We start from the raw sequence: 17,827 nt of genomic DNA on the forward strand, positions 1-17,827 counted from the left end.
AGTTGGTGGGGTAGATATTCAGCCAGTGTTTAAACAATGGCTAATAGTCACATGGTGCCTACCATATGCCAGGCACTGCCCTAAGTGCCACCACTTTTCAGTGTCCTTTTCTTCTTCCTAGGAGCCTCAAAAAAAACCCACATCTGGCCCTGCACTAAAGACAGAAAAATCCACAAAGAGGCTGGATGCGAGGACAAAATTATCCTCATTTTATCCAGAATGGAGCCAGTAGTCTTCTTTTCCCCACCACTAATTAAAACATAAAATGGGTCAGACACAGTGGCTCATGCCTGTAATCTCAGCACTTTGGGAGGCCAAGGCGGGCAGATCATGAGGTCAGGTGTTCGAGACCAGCCTGGCCAACATGGTGAAACCCCGTCTCTACTAAAAACACAAAAATTAGTCGGGCATGGTGGTGTGCTCTTGTAATCCCAGCTACTTGGGAGGCTGAGGCAGGAGAATCATTTGAACCTGGGAGGCAGAGGTTACAGTGAGCCGAGATCATGCCACTGCACTCCAGCCTGGGCAATAGAGTGAGACTCCATCTCAAAAAGAAAGAAAGAAAAGAAAAACAGCATGAAACAATATAAATAAACTAGAACCCAATAAATCGTGAAGGCCCCAGAGAGGGAGCCACCGTCCAGCTGCAGAGGTGGCCACATCCCCATCAGCTGAGTCTAAGTGCTGCTGCAAACCAGCTCCATATACCAGCACATGTGTCTCAGACCAAGGAAGTTTATGATGCAGGGAGGAGAGCCACCCTAATGGAATGAGCAACAAGGCAGCTGCAGTCACAGGGTACTTTTGGGGGAAATAATTTACATTTTAAAATTTTAAATAAGTAGATTGAGTACAAATTGAGAGCAAAGGCTTCTGGCTGAAGAGATGAGAAGCAAAGGGTGGAGCAATAGAATGACACTAGATCATTTCATTCTTTCCCTTCAGTGCTTGTTGTTTAAGAGAAAGCATGAAAACATATTTGATCTGAAAAATAATGCATTAACTCATTCTATAGCTGAGAAGTCGGCAAGTCAGGGTTCTGCAAGCTCTGAGCTCCCCACCCTCAAAGGACTTTATGAGCACAAGGTGACTCATACTTTGGGTGTCTGCAGAAGCAATACCGTTGCCTTTAAGTAAGAACAGAGAGTAAATGAACGAAAAGCCTATTTATTTTATAAACAGCCCCAAGGGAGAGTCACTTTGTGAATGGTTTTTCTAATATAGCTGTCTCTGATGCATTGAAAAATCATGCCCAGCTGGGCGTGGTGGCTCACGCCTGTAATCCCAGCCCTTTGGGAGGCCGAAGCAGGCAGATACTTGGGCCCAGGGGTTCGAGAACAGCCTGGGCAGCATGGTGAAACCCGCGTCTCTACAAAAAAATACAAAAAATTGCCCGGGTGTGGCAGTGCAAGCTTTTAGTTCCAGCTACCAAGAGGCTGAGGTGGGAAAATCACCTGAGCCCAGGAAGTCGAGGCTGCAGTTAGCCATGATCACGCCACTGCACTCCAGCCTGGGCCACAGAGCAAGACTCCATCTCAAAAAAAAAAGGAAAAGAAAAAAAAGAAAAGAAAAATTACACCCTTCAGCTGCAAATATTTGAAAGAAGAATTTACTTCTCCAAGGAAATGGTAGTCACGTTTTCTTGAATGCCGGCACTAATTTACGGAGGCTGTGTGCTTTGCATCCACACCAGATTTTCATCTGAAGAACTGCCTTTGCTTGGTAAATGAAAATGGAGATTCTTAAGAAGTAAGGATTTTGCCGGGCGCGGTGGCTCACGCCTGTAATCCCAGCACTTTGGGAGGCCGAGGCAGGCGGATCACGAGGTCAGGAGATCGAGACCATCCTGGCTAACACGGTGAAACCCCGTCTCTACTAAAAATACAAAAAATTAGCCAGGCGTGCTGATGAGCGCCTGTAGTCCCAGCTACTCAGGAGGCAGAGGCAGGAGAATGGCATGAACCCGGGAGGCGGAGCTTGCAGTGAGCCAAAATCATGCCACTGCACTCCAGCCTGGGTGACAGAGCAAGACTCCGTCTTAAAAAAAAAGAAAAAAAAAAAAGAAGTAAGGATTTGATCGTCTTTTTCAAAACCCTCAGATACCAGATGCTCCTAACGCATCTGCCTTTAGTCTGCCCAGGAATCTCAGGAAGTCATCCATTCCTCGAGTACAGTTTCAGTGATACAAGGAGATAGCGGCCCACATTTTATACGCTATTCTGAGTTATACCAGAGGTTCGTCGCTTGGGAAAATATGGTTATTTTAACCTAGATGCAAATCCTATCTGGGTTATTCTGCAGTTTCAGCATTGAGAGACTTCTTCATGACAGAAAAATGGTTTCCTTTTTCTTATCAGCAACATACACACAGGCCATTTTTCCCAGAAGAATCCAGCTTATCTTACTACTACAACATACATCTGGTCATTTATGACACTAGACTCTAGAAACTAAAATGTTAGTTTAACAAAGTGAAAAGCCAGGCACGGTGGCTCATACCTGTAATCCCAGCACTTTGGGAGGCTGAGGTGGGAGGATTGCTTGAGCCCAGGAGTTCAACACCAGCCTGGGCAACATAGCAATAGCCTCGTCTTCCTTTTTTTTTTTTTTTTTTTTTAAGTGAAAGAAGTCAGTTTTTAAAAAGCTATATACTGTGAGGTTTCAACTCTATGACATCCCAGGAAAGGCAAAACTATGGAAACAGTAAAAAGATTGGTGATTGTTCAGGGTTGGGGAGAGAGAGGAATGAATAGATGGAGCATGGGACTTTTAGGGCAGTAAAGCTATTCTACATGATACTGTAATGATGGATACATGTCATTATACATGTGTCAAAACCCACAGAATGTACAACACCAATGTAATGTAATTGAACTTTGGCTAATAACAACGTATCAATATTGGCTCATCAGTTGTAACAAATGTACCATACCAAAGCAAGAAGTTAATAGTGGAAACTGAGGGTATAAGAGAACTCTACTTTTTGTTCACTTTTTTTGCTGTAAACCTAAAGCTGCTCAAAAACATCTATTCATTTTTCTAAAAAACAGCAAAAAGACAGTTTAGCCTCATGGCATATCCATGGAGGTGGGGGAGGTGGTGACAGGGTCATTCTAGCATAATTAAATCTTCTTTGGTACCCAACATATAGGCTCAAGCAATTTCATTTGAAAGTAGTTATCAGTATATTAAATCTCCTTATGTTTTAGTGGTTGCTGCCATTACTAGTCTCTTGCTTTAAAAAAAGAAGAGGAATAATATGAAGTTAGCTCACCCACTTCTCAAGAAGTTTGTTTCTTTCAGTCGGAGATTCGGTCACACTCTTCCCACATTCCAAACAGTTGGCAACTTTGCCTCTCTTCAGGAGCCTGCATACTCTACTTTCTAGGTGTCTTAGCCAAAAAGAAAATCAGTGCTTACTGCCCTTTATTAGGTGTGGTGTAACCCACAAAATCACTGGCTGTGCACTAACTCACAGACAGGGAGGAGTGTTTATTCCTTTCCCATGGTGCAGAAAGGAGGATGGTTGGATAATAACCACAATAAATATCTCGGTTATGAAGAGTACACACATTGTGGAAACTATCATTAGGTACAGTACAAGTAGTGATGAGTAGTTATGACTTGTCAAAGAAAAACCCACACTTACAAATTTACAAATCAAACAAAGGAAGATGTGTACTAAGTGCTGCATTTTGCAGCTTATAAGATGCATTTCCCTCTTAGGGGAAAAAAACAAACAAACAAGGTATCCAAAAATTGCCCTGTATTCAATGTGCCTTTAACTCAGTAACAGCCAAAAAAGAGTAAACTGGCATAAAGTCAGAAGGAAATTCATACTCTCTCATGATGTCAGTGGTATATGCAGGCTCATGAACAAAATTAAGTTTCAGCTGGGAATGGTGGCTCACACCTACAATCCCAGCACTTTGGGAGGCCAAAGCAGGAGGATCACTTGAGTCCACGAGTTTGAGACCATCCTGGGCAACATGATGAAACCACATCTCTACAAAAAAATACGATAATTAGCTGGGTATGGTGCTGCACACCTGTAGTCCCAGCTATTCAGGAGGCTGAGGTGGAAGAATCACTTGAGCCCAGTAGATCGAGGCTGCAGTGAGCCAAGATTCCACCACTGCACTCCAGCCTGGGTGACATGAGTGAGACCCTATCTCTAAAAAAAAAAAAAAAAAATTAAGTTTTCTGCCTAGAAGATCACTTGTTCATGTGTACTAAAGATAATAATTTTTTTCTTTTTTAAAAAATGTCTTAAGAAGTGGGATGTGTCTTACTTATATACCTGCATATCTTAAAGAGAGTGAACAAGATCTTCCTAGGCCCACAATTGATTCTCTTCTGTCGTATTTTCTTGGACTTGATTTCCCAAATGTTACATTGGCTCATTGGTGTGCTCCCCAGCTCAGTATTCGGTTCCTGCCTGCTACCAAAAATAATTGGCAAGATAGCAGAGTATTTCACCGCCATAGTATCTGAAAGATGAGGGATTTAACCTCACCCTCCCTAATTTTCTGAGAAAATTCCATGGGCTCTTCTTATTTAAGACCTAGCAGGTTAATTAATAAAAGAAAATAGAAAGCTGATAAGCAACTTCAGCAAAGTCTCAGGATACAAAATCAACGTGCAAAAATCACAAGCATTCCTTTACACCAACAATAGACAAGCAAGAGCCAAATCATGAGTGAACTCCCATTCACAATTGCTACAAAGAGAGTAAAATACCCGGAATTACAACTTACAAGGGATGTGAAGGAACTCTTCAAGGAGAACTACAAACCACTGCCCAAGGAAATAAGAGAGGATATGAACAAATGGAAAAACATTCCATATTCATGGATAGGAAGAATCAATATTGTGAAAGTGGCCATACTGCCCAAAGTAATTTATAGATTCAATGCTATTCCCATCAAACTACCATTGACATTCTTCACAGAATTAGAAAAAGCTACTTTAAATTTCATATGGAATCGAAGAAGACCCCATATAGCCAAGACAATCCTAAGCAAAAAGAACAAAGCTAGAGGCATCATGTTACCTGACTTCAAACTATACTACAAGGCTACAGTAACGAAAACAGCATGGTACTGGTACCAAAACAGACATATAGACCAATGGAACAAAACAGAGACCTCAGAAATAACACTACACATCTACAACCATCTGATCTTCAACAAACCTCACAGAAACAAGCGATGGGGAAAGATCTCCTATTCAAAAAAAGGTGCTGTGAAAACTGGCTAGCCATATACAGAAAACTGAAACTGGACCCCTTCCTTACACTTTATGCAAAATTAACTCAAGATGGACTAAAGACTTAAATGTAAAGCCCAAAACCATAAAAACCCTAGAAGAAAACCTAGGCAATACCATTCAGGACATAGGCATGGGCAAAGACTTCATGACTAAAACACCAAAAGCAATTTCAACAAAAGCCAAAATTCACAAATGGGATGTAATTAAACTAAAGATCTTTGGCACAGCAAAAGAAACTATCACCAGAGTGAACAGGCAACCTACAGAATGGGAGAAAATTTTTGTAATCTACCCATCTGACAAAGGTCTAATATCCAGAATTTACAAGGAATGTAAACAAATTTACCAGAAAAAAACAACTTCATCAAAAAGTGGGCAAAGGATATGAACAGATACTTCTCAAAAGAAGACATTTACATGGCCAACAAACATATGAAAAAAAGCTCAACATCACTGATTATAGAGAAATGAAAATCAAAACTACAATGAGATACTATCTCATGCCAGTCAGAATGGCTATTATTAAAAAGTCAAGAAACAATAGATGCTGGTGAGGCTGTGGAGAAATAGGAACACTTTTACACTGTTGGTGCAAATGTAAATTAGTTCAACCATTGTGGAAGACAGTACAGAGATTCCTCAAGGATCTAGAACCAGAAATACCATCTGACCCAGCAATCCCATTACTGGGTATGTACCCAAAGGAATACAAATCATTCTACTATAAAGACACATGCACATGAATATTTATTGCTGCACTATTTACAATAGCAAAGACTTGGAACCAACCCAAATGCCTATCAATGATAGACTGGATAAAGAAAATGTGGTACATATACACCATGGAATACCATGCAGCCATAAAAAAGGAATGAGATAATGTCCTTTGCAGGGACATGGATGAAGCTAGAAGCCATTATCCTCAGCAAACTAACACAGGAACAGAAAACCAAACACCAATTGTTCTCACTCGTAAATGGGAGTTGAATAATGAGAACACATGGACATAGGGAGGGGAACAACACACACCAGGGCCTGTTTAGGGGGTAGGGAGTGAGGGGAGGGAACTTAGAGGATGGGTCAATAGGTACAGCAAACCACCACGGCACATGTATACCTATGTAACAAACCTGCACATTCTGCACATGTATCTCGGAACTGAAAGTAAAATACAAAATAAATAAAAAATAAAACACTAAGCATGAAAATAAATTAAAGAAAATAGAGAGTAAAAAATCTAAGTAAATATATTGTTGCACCTAACAGTTTTTTTCTCTTTATTTATTTGATAGAGACAGGGTCTTGCTATGTTGCCTAGGCTGGTCTCAAACTCCTAGGTTCAAGAAATCCTCCAACCTCAGCCTCCCAAAGTGCTGGGATTACAGGTGTAAGACACCCTGCTCAGCCTGCCATACATTTTAACTTTGGAATGAAATTTAAATTTCCATTTAAACATAGATGTTTCTGAAATTATGGGAATTTACAAAACAAAATAACAAGTCACTCTTGTAAAGAGATGAGAAACTGCTCAATTTTTCTGTATCACCCTCTCCACCCTTTGCCTGGGATAAGAGGAGGTAATCCAGCTTTTCCCACACTGAGCAGAGGTGACCTGCCTCTCTCTAACAAACTGTGCTTTATACCTGTTTTGTTCCTGAGAGAAGAGTTTGGATAGAGTAGGATTAAAGTTTGTTTTAAGAGACCCTTCCTGCAGGGTATGGTGGCTCATGCCTGTAATCCCAGCACTTTGGGAGGCCAAGACAAGAGGATTGCTTAAGCCCAGGAGTTTTAAGACCAGCCAGGGCAACATAGGGGGACACCCCCATCTCTACAAATACAAAAAAAAAATTAGCTGAGCACGGCAGTACACACTTGTAGTCCCAGGTAGTGACTCAGGAGGCTGAGGTAGGAGGATCACTTGAACCTGCGAGGTGGAGGCTGCAGTGAGCTATCACTGTACCACTGTACTCACCTGGGCAACATAGCAAGACCCTATCTCTACAAAAATAAAAATAAAAATTAGCTGTGTATGGTGGTATGCACCTGTAGTCCTAGCTACTCAGGAGGCTGAGGTGGGAAGATTGCTTGAGCCCAGGAGTTTGAGGCTACAGTGAACTATTACTATACCACTGCACTCCAGCCTGGGCAACAGAGCAAGACTTAATCTTTAAAAAAATGAAAAAGACCCTTCCTTCCAACAACATTAAACAACTAGAGATGTTTCATACTCCCTACAATTTTTTCTCTCTTTCTGTTCACAATACATCGGAACTTACAGGCATAGTAAGAGTCAATGGAAGCTATGGTAAGAAAGTCAACAGAGGGCTGGAGGAGCAATACCAACAGCTAGGATTATCTACTCCCAGATTTGCTAACAAGCATTGATTTGCTCCACTGATATACAACACAATCTGAGGGAAGATCATTGAAAATCTAGCATCTTTTGGTCTAAAGTTGGAATCATGGAAGGCATTTTCTCAACCTTGTTCATGTCTCTTTCCTTTGCAGGGCAACAGGCTTTGGCTTCTTAAATGCGCTGTGCAAGGCAGCAGCCGTCCTGGGAAACTTAATATTTGGCTCTCTGGTCAGCATCACCAAATCAATCCCCATCCTGCTGGCTTCTACTGTGCTCGTGTGTGGAGGACTCGTTGGGCTGCGCCTGCCTGACACACGAACCCAGGTTCTGATGTAATGGGGGAAAAAAGCCATCCTTCCTGCGTTTCTTCCTCCTGCCCAGGGTCAATTCTCCTTCCTGACTCAAGGCTTCAGAGTTTTCCCATATAGAAAGGTGATCAAGTATCAGAACATAAACACATGCTGTGACTTAAAATTTAGAAGCATATCATCTTGCCTCTTTGTGATTTTGCACAGGTTTTTTTGTTTGTTTGTTTTGTTTTAATGCATTGTTATCTTTCCAAACTGTGATGCTACTGCCTCCTGCAAATCAGTGGAAGCATTTCTAAAATGCCTAGGTAGCCAGGCTTCCCTGGGGTTCTGCTCATTGAAAGTTTAGAAGCTAAGAAGACTGGGCTGGTGTAAGAAGTAGATCCTGCTCCTAATTTAACATTAACAGGAAATATAAGTCGGCACATTATTGCATTTGTGCTGAGAAGAGGGATTCTTTTTTTTTTTTTCCTAACAGAGTGATATTTCCTGTTTACTTAGAAAAGGACACCCAGTAGTTCTCGCTGTTATAGCAGAGCCTTTCAAAGAAAACCGTGTGGCACCAAACAGGGCTGGGTGGGGCTCTTTGGGGTAAGACAATTAAGGTGACTCTGCTGAAAAGAAAAATAAAAGCTCTGCAATTAGCAGCAAAAATCTGAGTGAGCTGCATAAGCAAGATTTCTGTCAGAAAGCCCAATTAAACCTCTGAAGAGTGTGAGGAAAAAGACCGTAACAGTATCTGTGACTGTGGCATGTGGTTCAGAATGTTTGAAAATCAGAGATCGGAGAGAGAGCTTCTGCCTCCATTTACCACTGCCACTCCTTCAGCTGCCCTTGGTCTTGCCAGACAGCAGATTCAGGGAAACAAAGCTGCTTCTTAAAAACTGTCTGCCTACCTGATTCTGCCACTTACCCACACTGTCTCTAGTTTAGAGATTGCCAGTGGATAGCTAAATTGTAAATTGCATATTAGGAAGAAATTCACGCCTAGAGCCATTTGGAAATACAAAATGGTACCTCTTTCCAGTACCTCTTTGCTGTGGGACTGGCCCGCCAGGACCCCCACCCCACCTGCCCCGCAGTTGACATTCAGCTTCCCAGCTGGCATCAGCGAAGAGGGTTTGTCCCTCTAGCTTCCCCAGGGCTGGCCCACTGCTCAATGCGCTCCTGGCTCCCTGTAAAATCACAGCCCGCCTGCACTCCTGAGGGGCCCTCTCACAGACAGACCATCTCCCTGTGGTTGTTTGACTGCTCATTGTACCTCTGGAATCTGCCTGGGCTTGGAAGAAAGAGGTCAGCCAGGACATTCCCATGGGCCCGCTGTCAGCTACATGACCTTCTCGCCTCTTGGGCTCCCCTTCCCCCAGGCTATTCCTTTTTACACATCTTCTTTGAAATCTGAACCTTCCTTGTAGACTTGCAGCCAATGACCAGAAGCCAGGAATAAATCCCATATTTAAACAATATTCCTTTTTTAACTGCCTCGATAGAGGTTTATTCTTGTTACTTATTATAGGCATTTTCAGGCAAGCCATAGCTTGGGGCCTCCAGGAAGGGAAAGCTTTTGTTTCCACTAATCATTATATTCAGAGATGTCCTAACTCCCCTGAGGACCCCCTGCCTCCCCCTCCCCTTCCTAAAGATCCCTCGTGGAGCTCAGACTAAGTGAAAAGCTTCTTTCATTAACATAAGCCATTAATTGACTTCCCCTTGAAGTAATTCAGGTCTGCAGAGGGGGGCAGACTGGTGTTGGGGGCAGTGGGAAGAGGGTGGTTCCCTGGGGATCTGTGATCAGGGCTAGAACATCAGGAAAACCCAAACCAAAAACTGCAAAGGTGGCAGGAAGAAGAAAACTCACTGAAGGCTAGACAAGATGCATTTGAAAGATACCAATAGCACAGGGAAAGAAACAACTTTCTGTCACTTCTGCCTCCTATCATTTTGTTGGAGAACAAAGACAGCAGTCAAACAACCCAAGAAAGTACCCTGTGTGTTTTTCTTCTTCCACAGGTACCCATTTTCCCACCTATCTCTCCCTGATTTGTCTTCTTAAAAAAGACATTTGGGGACCTGAGCAGGTCTTTTAGTTGAATGCAGCATGTGCAGAAATAACTGCAAAAGCCAGGAGTGCATCTCCATCAACCCATCAAAAGAAAAATAGAAATGTACATGGGCATTGCTGTCTCTAGTCCTCTGTGATAGTTCACTTTGCTAACTAGACTACCTTTACTTTTTAAAATATCTCTAATGTCTGCTCTGGGATCTAGATGCATAAAACATCTCCCAAGCTGCAGAGCACAGTTATTCAGAATTTTATTTGAACACTGTGTTGGGTCAGCATAGGATAAACCAGCAAAACCTTACTTCATGAGACCTGTCATCCATGTCCCCTGCAGAAGGACTGTTCTTGGCCTACTTGTTACCTAATCCAAGCATCCTTGGTGGCCTAAGAGGGATCTTTTCTAATCTCCTGGACAGTCTGTGGTCACAAACCTTCTTGGTCACCACCTCTCCCACCTTTTGTGCACTCTTCCCTGCCTCCTTGAGATTGTTCATCACCTTGATTTTCTAAGAGAGCTCAAATCATTTCCAAAACATGTGGTGTGGCCTGTCTAGCTTGCTCTGGATTTAGCTGGAGATTAAGAAACAGCCAGGAGATTAAGCAGAAACTCTCAGCTGTATCAGTGTAGCAGGCCACTGGCACTTAAACATGCAACTGGCATCTCATTTCACCTACAGTAGAAGGAAAATGAAAATTTGTACAAAAATGAAAACCTAGGAAATAGTCCACTTGCTCCTATGTTTTTACCACCTTTTCTAACTAAAATTTCCCTATTGCTCTTTGGAATCAATCCAGAATGCTCCCAAGTCCCGTTATTATCACAGAATCTTCTCAGTAGGGTAAAACAAACAACTGCTTCAAACTGTGAATTCTATATGTACCACATTCTATCCTAGGTATTGGGTTTTAAGGCACCCAACTCACATTCAGTCCTGCTGCCTGAATCATCTCACACCAGAGTACAGACCTGGGAGACGCGATAGATGGGTCCTAGCCTGACCTTCACCACTAAGCGGTACAGGGACCCAGATCTTGCTGGGGAGACTGTAAGTCATTGAACATCTCTGGTTCTCACTTTCCTCATGCACAAAGTAAAGGACTGGGACTAGTCTGCTCTCCACTCTCCAGCATTCTGCATTCTAGAAGACAGTAATGAAAATAGCTTCATCTTATCTGCCTTCTTATGCTAAACTCTTTTTTTTTTTTTTTTTTGATGGAGTTTCGCTCTGTTGCCCAGGCTGGAGTGCAGTGGTGGGACCTCGGCTCACTGCAACCTCCACCTCTCGGGTTCAAGCGATTCTCCCACCTCAGCCTCCCAAGTAGCTGGGACCACACACATGCGCCACCACAGCCAGCTAATTTTTGTATGTTTTAGTAGAGATGGGGTTTCACCATGTTGGTCAGGCTGGTCTCGAACTCCTGACCTCAAGTGATCAGCCCACCTCGGCCTCCCAAAGTGCTGGGATTACAGGCGTGAGCCACTGGCGGCCTCAACTCATTTTTACAAGCACTAAATAGGTTTAGTTGATAAACTGAAAGATTAGGAAATAGGCACGCATAAAAAGAGTGTAGGAAGTTGTTTGGGAAGCCCCCATGGAATAGACCAGAAAGCACAGTCCCCATGCTGTCTGCCCTGCCAGCATCTCAGCATCCTGAGTAGTATCTCTGTTCACTGCAGGTTTGACAGTTACCATTGCCCAGCCAGGAAAGGGCCCCGCCCTGCCAGATAAACGCGCTCAGGTTAGAAGACTCTATAATTGCAATATTACCCTACAGCTCTCCTGACTGTTTATTCCATTATTTTCTTGAAACATGACCTTAGTATTATACGTAGGCTTTCAGAAACAGTTTTTCAGTGATTTTACCTATATTGGCAAATAGACAAATCTCACCAAATCAGAGTTCAGGTTTTCACCAAAAACTGCTTAGTTGTCTTTCAAGATACCTTAAGAGATCAAAGGGGAGGTGGGAAAAGAAATGTAGTGACAGAGGGGAGAGTCCAACATACCACTGATAAGGTTCCAGCAAAGAGATTAGGACACAGCGGAGACTTTCTAAATGCTGGGATCATTTCCAAAGCAGTCCAGGGGAATAATTTCTGGTTACCTCTGCCAATCAAAATAGATAGAATATGATATTCTCCAACTTTTTTTCTGTTTGATGTCAAAATGGCCTTTACCTATTTCTTCAGTAATATACTTTATCTGTTCATGCACTAAAGGCTCTGGAGCCAGGAATGTCTGAATTTGACCTTCACCTGGTATCACAGAAAGACAACTGGGATATTGGTGTAAGGGGCATATCGGCTGTATGTTAGATTTTCTTTAATCCCCACATCGTGCCAAACTTAGTCCGGTTACTAAGCCTAAAAACACCAGTCATATTCAACAACTTCTGAAATCTGCACAGTGGGAAACTCTGAAGTGAACTATACGTTTCTTACAGTTTTTGTTTCTGCTCAACAAAGTATGTGTTTTAAGTAAAGCTTCTCTTGTTATCTGTAATGTAGACAAAACAAAAAACAAAAAAATCAAAAAAGAAAAAAACTGTTAGTGTATCCTGGATGTATTGCGTGTCCCTTCATTATTTCAGGTATGGCATAACAGTTCTCCGTGTGAGGTTCTTTTGCTCTAAATGTTGACCATTCCTCTTGTCACCTGTCTCTCACCAACCAGTCACAGGGCCATTGCCAGGGCTCCCTTCAGTCTTTCTTAAACAATATCTAAATGCAATTTAGTAATCCCAGGATTTTGAGTCATAAGAATACAGTTTATGGGTCTGTTTCAGCTCTCACTTAAGGCTAGCATGGTTGGGCAGGGGAACAGCTGAGCCGAATCTTCACTCATCTCTTGTCATTTCATCTGATTATCCAGTAAATGCTTATTGAGCGCCTCCCATGTGATAGGTATTGAGACACTGTGCTGCGTGCAGTAATTAAGACTTCGAAGGACTTAAATGAGGGCAAGGAAAACAGAATGAGAGAAAACACTCTCACACTGACCCCCATTGCATATGAACCCTCCCTCCCCCCATAAATACAAAGTGTTATTTTTCCACATTTAAAACAAATAATAGCCTTCAGCAGGCAGTGCAGGAACTATTCGGTCATTGGAATCACCTTTGATGAGAGGAGAAAGCGCCTTGATTACCCGGTTTTTGTTGGAGAGACTGTTAACTAGTACTTGGAAAATGAGAAAAATGAAACCACACATAAGCTGTTCCCTTAAATAGTCTCAGCAGGATATTGCACTAAGATATTATTCAAGGAAAAGAATCAGGAGCAGAGATAGCCCCATCTCTCTAGAGTATTTTTCTTTTCTTTTTTTTGGGGGGGGTGGGGGGGGGTTGGCGGTGGGGGGATGGGGTCTCGCTCTGTTACCTAGGCCGGAGTGCAGTGGTGCAATCTCGGCTCAATGCAACTTCCGCCTCCCAGGTTCAAGCAATTCTCCTGCCTCAGCCTCCCAAGTAGCTGGGCTTACAGGTGCACGCCATTATGTCCGGCTAATTTTTCGTATTTTTAGTAGAGACGGGGTTTCGCCATGTTGGCCAGGCCAGTCTCCAACTCCTAACCTCAAGTGATCTACCCACCTTGGCCTCCCAAAGTGCTGGGATTACAGGCATGAGCCACCATGCCCGGCCTAAAGTCCCACTTTCTTCTGAGGTGTTCTTTTTGTGGCATGAAACCAGACACAGGAGCTAGGGAGTCTGCTTCCCAGCGAAGAGCTTTGGGGTTTTCTCTTCAGAGCCAAGTCAGCAAAGCCTGCGGCTGCTGCCACTCCCCTGGGCTGTGCCTCCCAGGGTGTTTCCTTTCTGATTTTGAAGATTTGTGGGTGAGTCAATTATCTTTGCAGACATCCTAAAGCAGCTTCCCTCCTCTCTACCCTCAGCAGGTAAGCCAACCAGAAAACAGGTTCTGACAGCCTGTAGCAGGGGCATTTTGGGTTTCAGTTTAAAACTGGTGCTTGTTGTTGCAAGTATCTTGAAGTTGCAAAGGATGTTTGGGGTTCTGGGGCCTGCAGGGGGCAGAGCAGAAAGAGGGTAGTTGTCAGTGACCCTCTACCCTCCTCTGAGAGCCCCATTGCTGTTTTTGCCCACCAGTTCTCTGCTTACCTCCTCAGGGAAGTGCCCACTCATTTCCTTTATTTCTCTTTTGTTTTTTTCCTTTCCGCCTCTGGTCGACAACCTCTTAATTCTAGCAGTGTACAAAAGCAAGGCCAAGCTTTCCTGGGGCACTTGGGATGAAAGGTCCATCCATGCCTGTTGTGGAGGCACAGAGGTTGGAGAAGGTGGAGAACAGGAGTGGGTGCAGGGGGAGTGGGAACACAAGACTGTTGGCTTTGGCACAGCTCCCTGTGTAGGGCTAGATTTCCAACTGCTTTTCAGTGCCTGTGCCCTGATAGGATGGGCACAGCTGGCATGGAATCAGAGCAGCCCATCTCCAGAGCAGAAGTCTGAGAGCTCAGCGTTTGACTCCTGAAGGACCAGGAGTTCCTACCTGGGTTCTTGAGATTCATTGGCTAATGGAGGTAGATGGTACACTCCATGTCTGCAGAAGATCCCCTACTTGGTGCCGAAGGCTAGGTGCCTTCCAGTCAGGCCTGAATGCTGAAATTGTAGAGATTGTCCACTCTCTGCCTACTCTACCACATTCATGCTCCCCTTGGATCCAAGAGTGCCCAGGACTAGGAGCAGAAAGCAGCTTTCAACCCTTTGTTCAGACTCAGACGGGTTTTAACTCGAGCTGGTAATCTACCCCAGCAGCAGGGGTGCAAAGTCCAAAATAGCTTTGTGGTGCCTGGGGAGTGACTAGGCAGCCTGCCCAAGGGGCTAGAGTCATCTAAAGCTAGTGATGAGCTGGAACAGCTTTTAACCGGTTCATCAGAACTGATTGTTAAACTTTCAGAACTTTTGAGAGTCAGTTGAGAAACATAGCTGTTACTAAAAAATTAAATAAGATTAGATAAATTATAGCTAAAAGCAAAGGCAATATATAGTCAAAGCTCATCACTTTCTACTTATTTTACTACATTTTACCATTATCTGTGCCCATGAGGTAATGTATGCCTATTATGTCTGTATGGTAGAAATACTATATACAGGTATACTACTACACACACCTACCCAAGTGATAGTATTTTTGTAGTTTGAGATCAGCTATAGTGGTGGTATTTATACAATGGAAAGCAACAAAGCCATGCAAATCAGACTCCTCCTAACCCCTAAGACAGTTGTTAAACATTTACCAGCATACCACCATCTAAAGCGCTAAAGAATGCTTGGCCTCCCACTGCACAGACCCAGGCCACATCACATTGAGTTTCATGGATTTATGGGTCAGCATTGCCCCTAAGTCCAAGGAAGGGGAAAGACTTAGCAAGCTCAACCTCATATGATTCACAGAGGGTTTCTTTCTGCATTTGTATTGACTCAGAATAGGACCCAGTACAGAGAATCCACTGTTTTCTATGGATGTCATTCCTTCAGGAAGAATGTACGGTAAAATTGGCTATTTCATGCTATGCAAACAAAATGAAACTAGTTTGAAGTTGCAAAGTGTCTCCCCTCTTGCACCCACGTAGTCATCGAAGAAGGAAACTCCTTCCTTGCCTTGACATTCACCAGGCCTGCCTAGATAGAACTTGACAAATTGGCCTAACTTCATCTCTGCTGCTATTGTTTAATATATTTACTTTACTGAATCTATGTCCTAAGTTAGAAGAAAAAAGAAATGTCCTTTTTTAATATACACTTTCTTAGCATCCATGCAGTTATGTATCCTAACCCTGATCCAGGAACATATTGAACAGATCATACGTCTTTTGTTAATATCTAGATACACTAAATAACATGCTAGAAGAGTTTTCTCTTTCAGGTGAACTTCCATTTTGAACATATGCTAAACATACAATCCACTGTCTTTTTTAATGAGATCTTGGCAATGGTCCTGTCGGTTTTGGTGTTTGGATTGTTTGGCTTTGTTTTCTTTTTTTATTCTTCCTGTTTTTAATGCTGTGTAAGATCTCCTGCTATGAATGTTCCAGTTACCCCTATTGTACTGTATATATGTGTGCTGCATGTGTGAACCCCAGTAAATTCTGCTTCAGGTTTTGGAGTTTTCATCTTAAGTACAGCTGGTCCTGTTGTGAACTCATCTTCCTTGTATGCTCCTCTGTGTCTGATTTCCAGTTGCCAAAATGTTTGACCAAGTGTGTTTTGAGAAATATCCCGAGACAGCCATGCGTATCCTTGTGAAAGGGCATGCTCCATGTGGGATGGCTCGTGTACAGCATAAATCTATCAAACTTGGAATTGTGTATACATTTATATGCCAGATAACTAACATTCATGTAACAGCTGCAAAGATATTTAGTGTATATCAGATTAATAAAAGAGCATTTTTTTGCTCCATTATATTCAAATACAGATTGCTGTGTGACTGGCTTCCCTTCTAAGCATGAATTGACCCTTCAAAAAATGAGCACTTTTTTAATGTCCTTAGGTATAGAGAAAACCTGTTTCTCCAATTCAGGTTTGTTTGAATTGTTTCTGTGGGCTGGTGTCACGGGTATTGATGTGTTGTTGATCTTACATGAATATTTTCCAATTGTTAGCCAGGACCAGTGGGAAGAATATGTTTGTGGGGGAGTTTGTGGCAAAGCAGATGCTTGTGTTCTGTTGTCCTAGAGCAGCAATAGCAAGCAGATTTTTATTTAGCATATTAAATCCACTTGATTGGTAGTAGCTGCTTGGAACAGTGGTTTAAGAACAATGAGAAAAAGTGCTATACTTTATGGAATTCACATTAGAGGCAGAAACACAGACTTAAATGCCACATATTTGCTATCCCCAAAAGAGTTCCCATGACTGCCTTTAACAGAAGACACAAGTCTTCCTTTATTCATTTATTCCTTTAATTTCCTAATAAACTGTCTTTACTAACAAAGAGGATGGGGCCATCCCAAGGTTGGTTCTGATGTGGCTTGATAACATCATTGGAGACCCAGATTCTTTCCATCTTTTAGATCAACTGTCCTCAGTATACTGGCTTTTGTCCCCCTATGGGCATGAGATGGTGGCTGCAACTCTAAGCATCACATCTTCACACATCTAAGGGCCAGAAGGAGAACTAGTCCCTCTTTTTGACCCCTTTTTAAGATCAAGGAAAACATTCTCAGAATCCTCCAGCAGACTCCCCCTTATGTCTCATTGGCTGGATTTGCATCATCTGCCAACTCCTGAACCAATCACGAGCAAGAGGAACATAATTACAATAACTGGCTTAGACTAATCAAGAGTCACCTCTCCCCCATAGCTGTAAGGGGCCCAGTCTCTCCTGAAGCACGTGGCTCCTGACTGCCTGAACAAAATGGGGGGTTTGTAAGCAAGGAAAAAGGCAGGTAACTGCTGGGTAAGCAAGCAACAGTGGGCTGTGTCTGAGCTCTAGAACCATGCTGTCTAATATGATAGCCACATGTAACTATTTATATTTAAACTTAACTAAAACCAAGAATTCAGTTCCTTAGTTACACTTAGCCACGTTTCAGATGCTTGATTGCCACATGTGACCAGAGGCTACCAAATTGAGCACTGAAAATATAGAATATCCCATCATCACCAAAAGTGCTATTGACTAGTGCTATCCTACTAGTTGTGTATTCACACCCCTCTGCAGGCTGTTCCTTCTCTTGGAACCAGCTCTCACTTCTTCCAGGTTCTCTCCCCCAGTTAGATCCTCCTCCTTTGCTGTAGCAACTTCTTTCCCCCTTTTCTAATACCCAGCCCATCGCTCTATATAGATTTTAACCCTTTGTCCAGCTTCCATCTCCTCCA

General features: G+C 42.8%; 1 protein-coding gene across 2 annotated transcripts in view; it reads left to right on the plus strand.

The window, feature by feature from the left end:
• Window positions 1-16,420, plus strand: part of SV2C (synaptic vesicle glycoprotein 2C) — a 565,988-nt gene extending 549,568 nt beyond the window's left edge. The window contains exon 13 of one of the 2 annotated variants that reach the window (XM_058434087.1): window positions 7,780-13,284. In XM_058434087.1, coding sequence (XP_058290070.1) covers window positions 7,780-7,963 — 184 coding nt within the window. In that variant the 3' untranslated portion in view covers window positions 7,964-13,284. Of the gene's footprint in view, window positions 1-7,779 lie in introns of both variants that reach the window. The other variant, XM_032145005.2, reaches the window with a different exon arrangement.
• The last annotated feature ends 1,407 nt before the right edge of the window (window positions 16,421-17,827 follow it).

The sequence above is a fragment of the Hylobates moloch genome, unplaced genomic scaffold, assembly GCF_009828535.3.
Source record: "Hylobates moloch isolate HMO894 unplaced genomic scaffold, HMol_V3 SCAFFOLD_23, whole genome shotgun sequence".
Taxonomy (NCBI): domain Eukaryota; kingdom Metazoa; phylum Chordata; class Mammalia; order Primates; family Hylobatidae; genus Hylobates; species Hylobates moloch.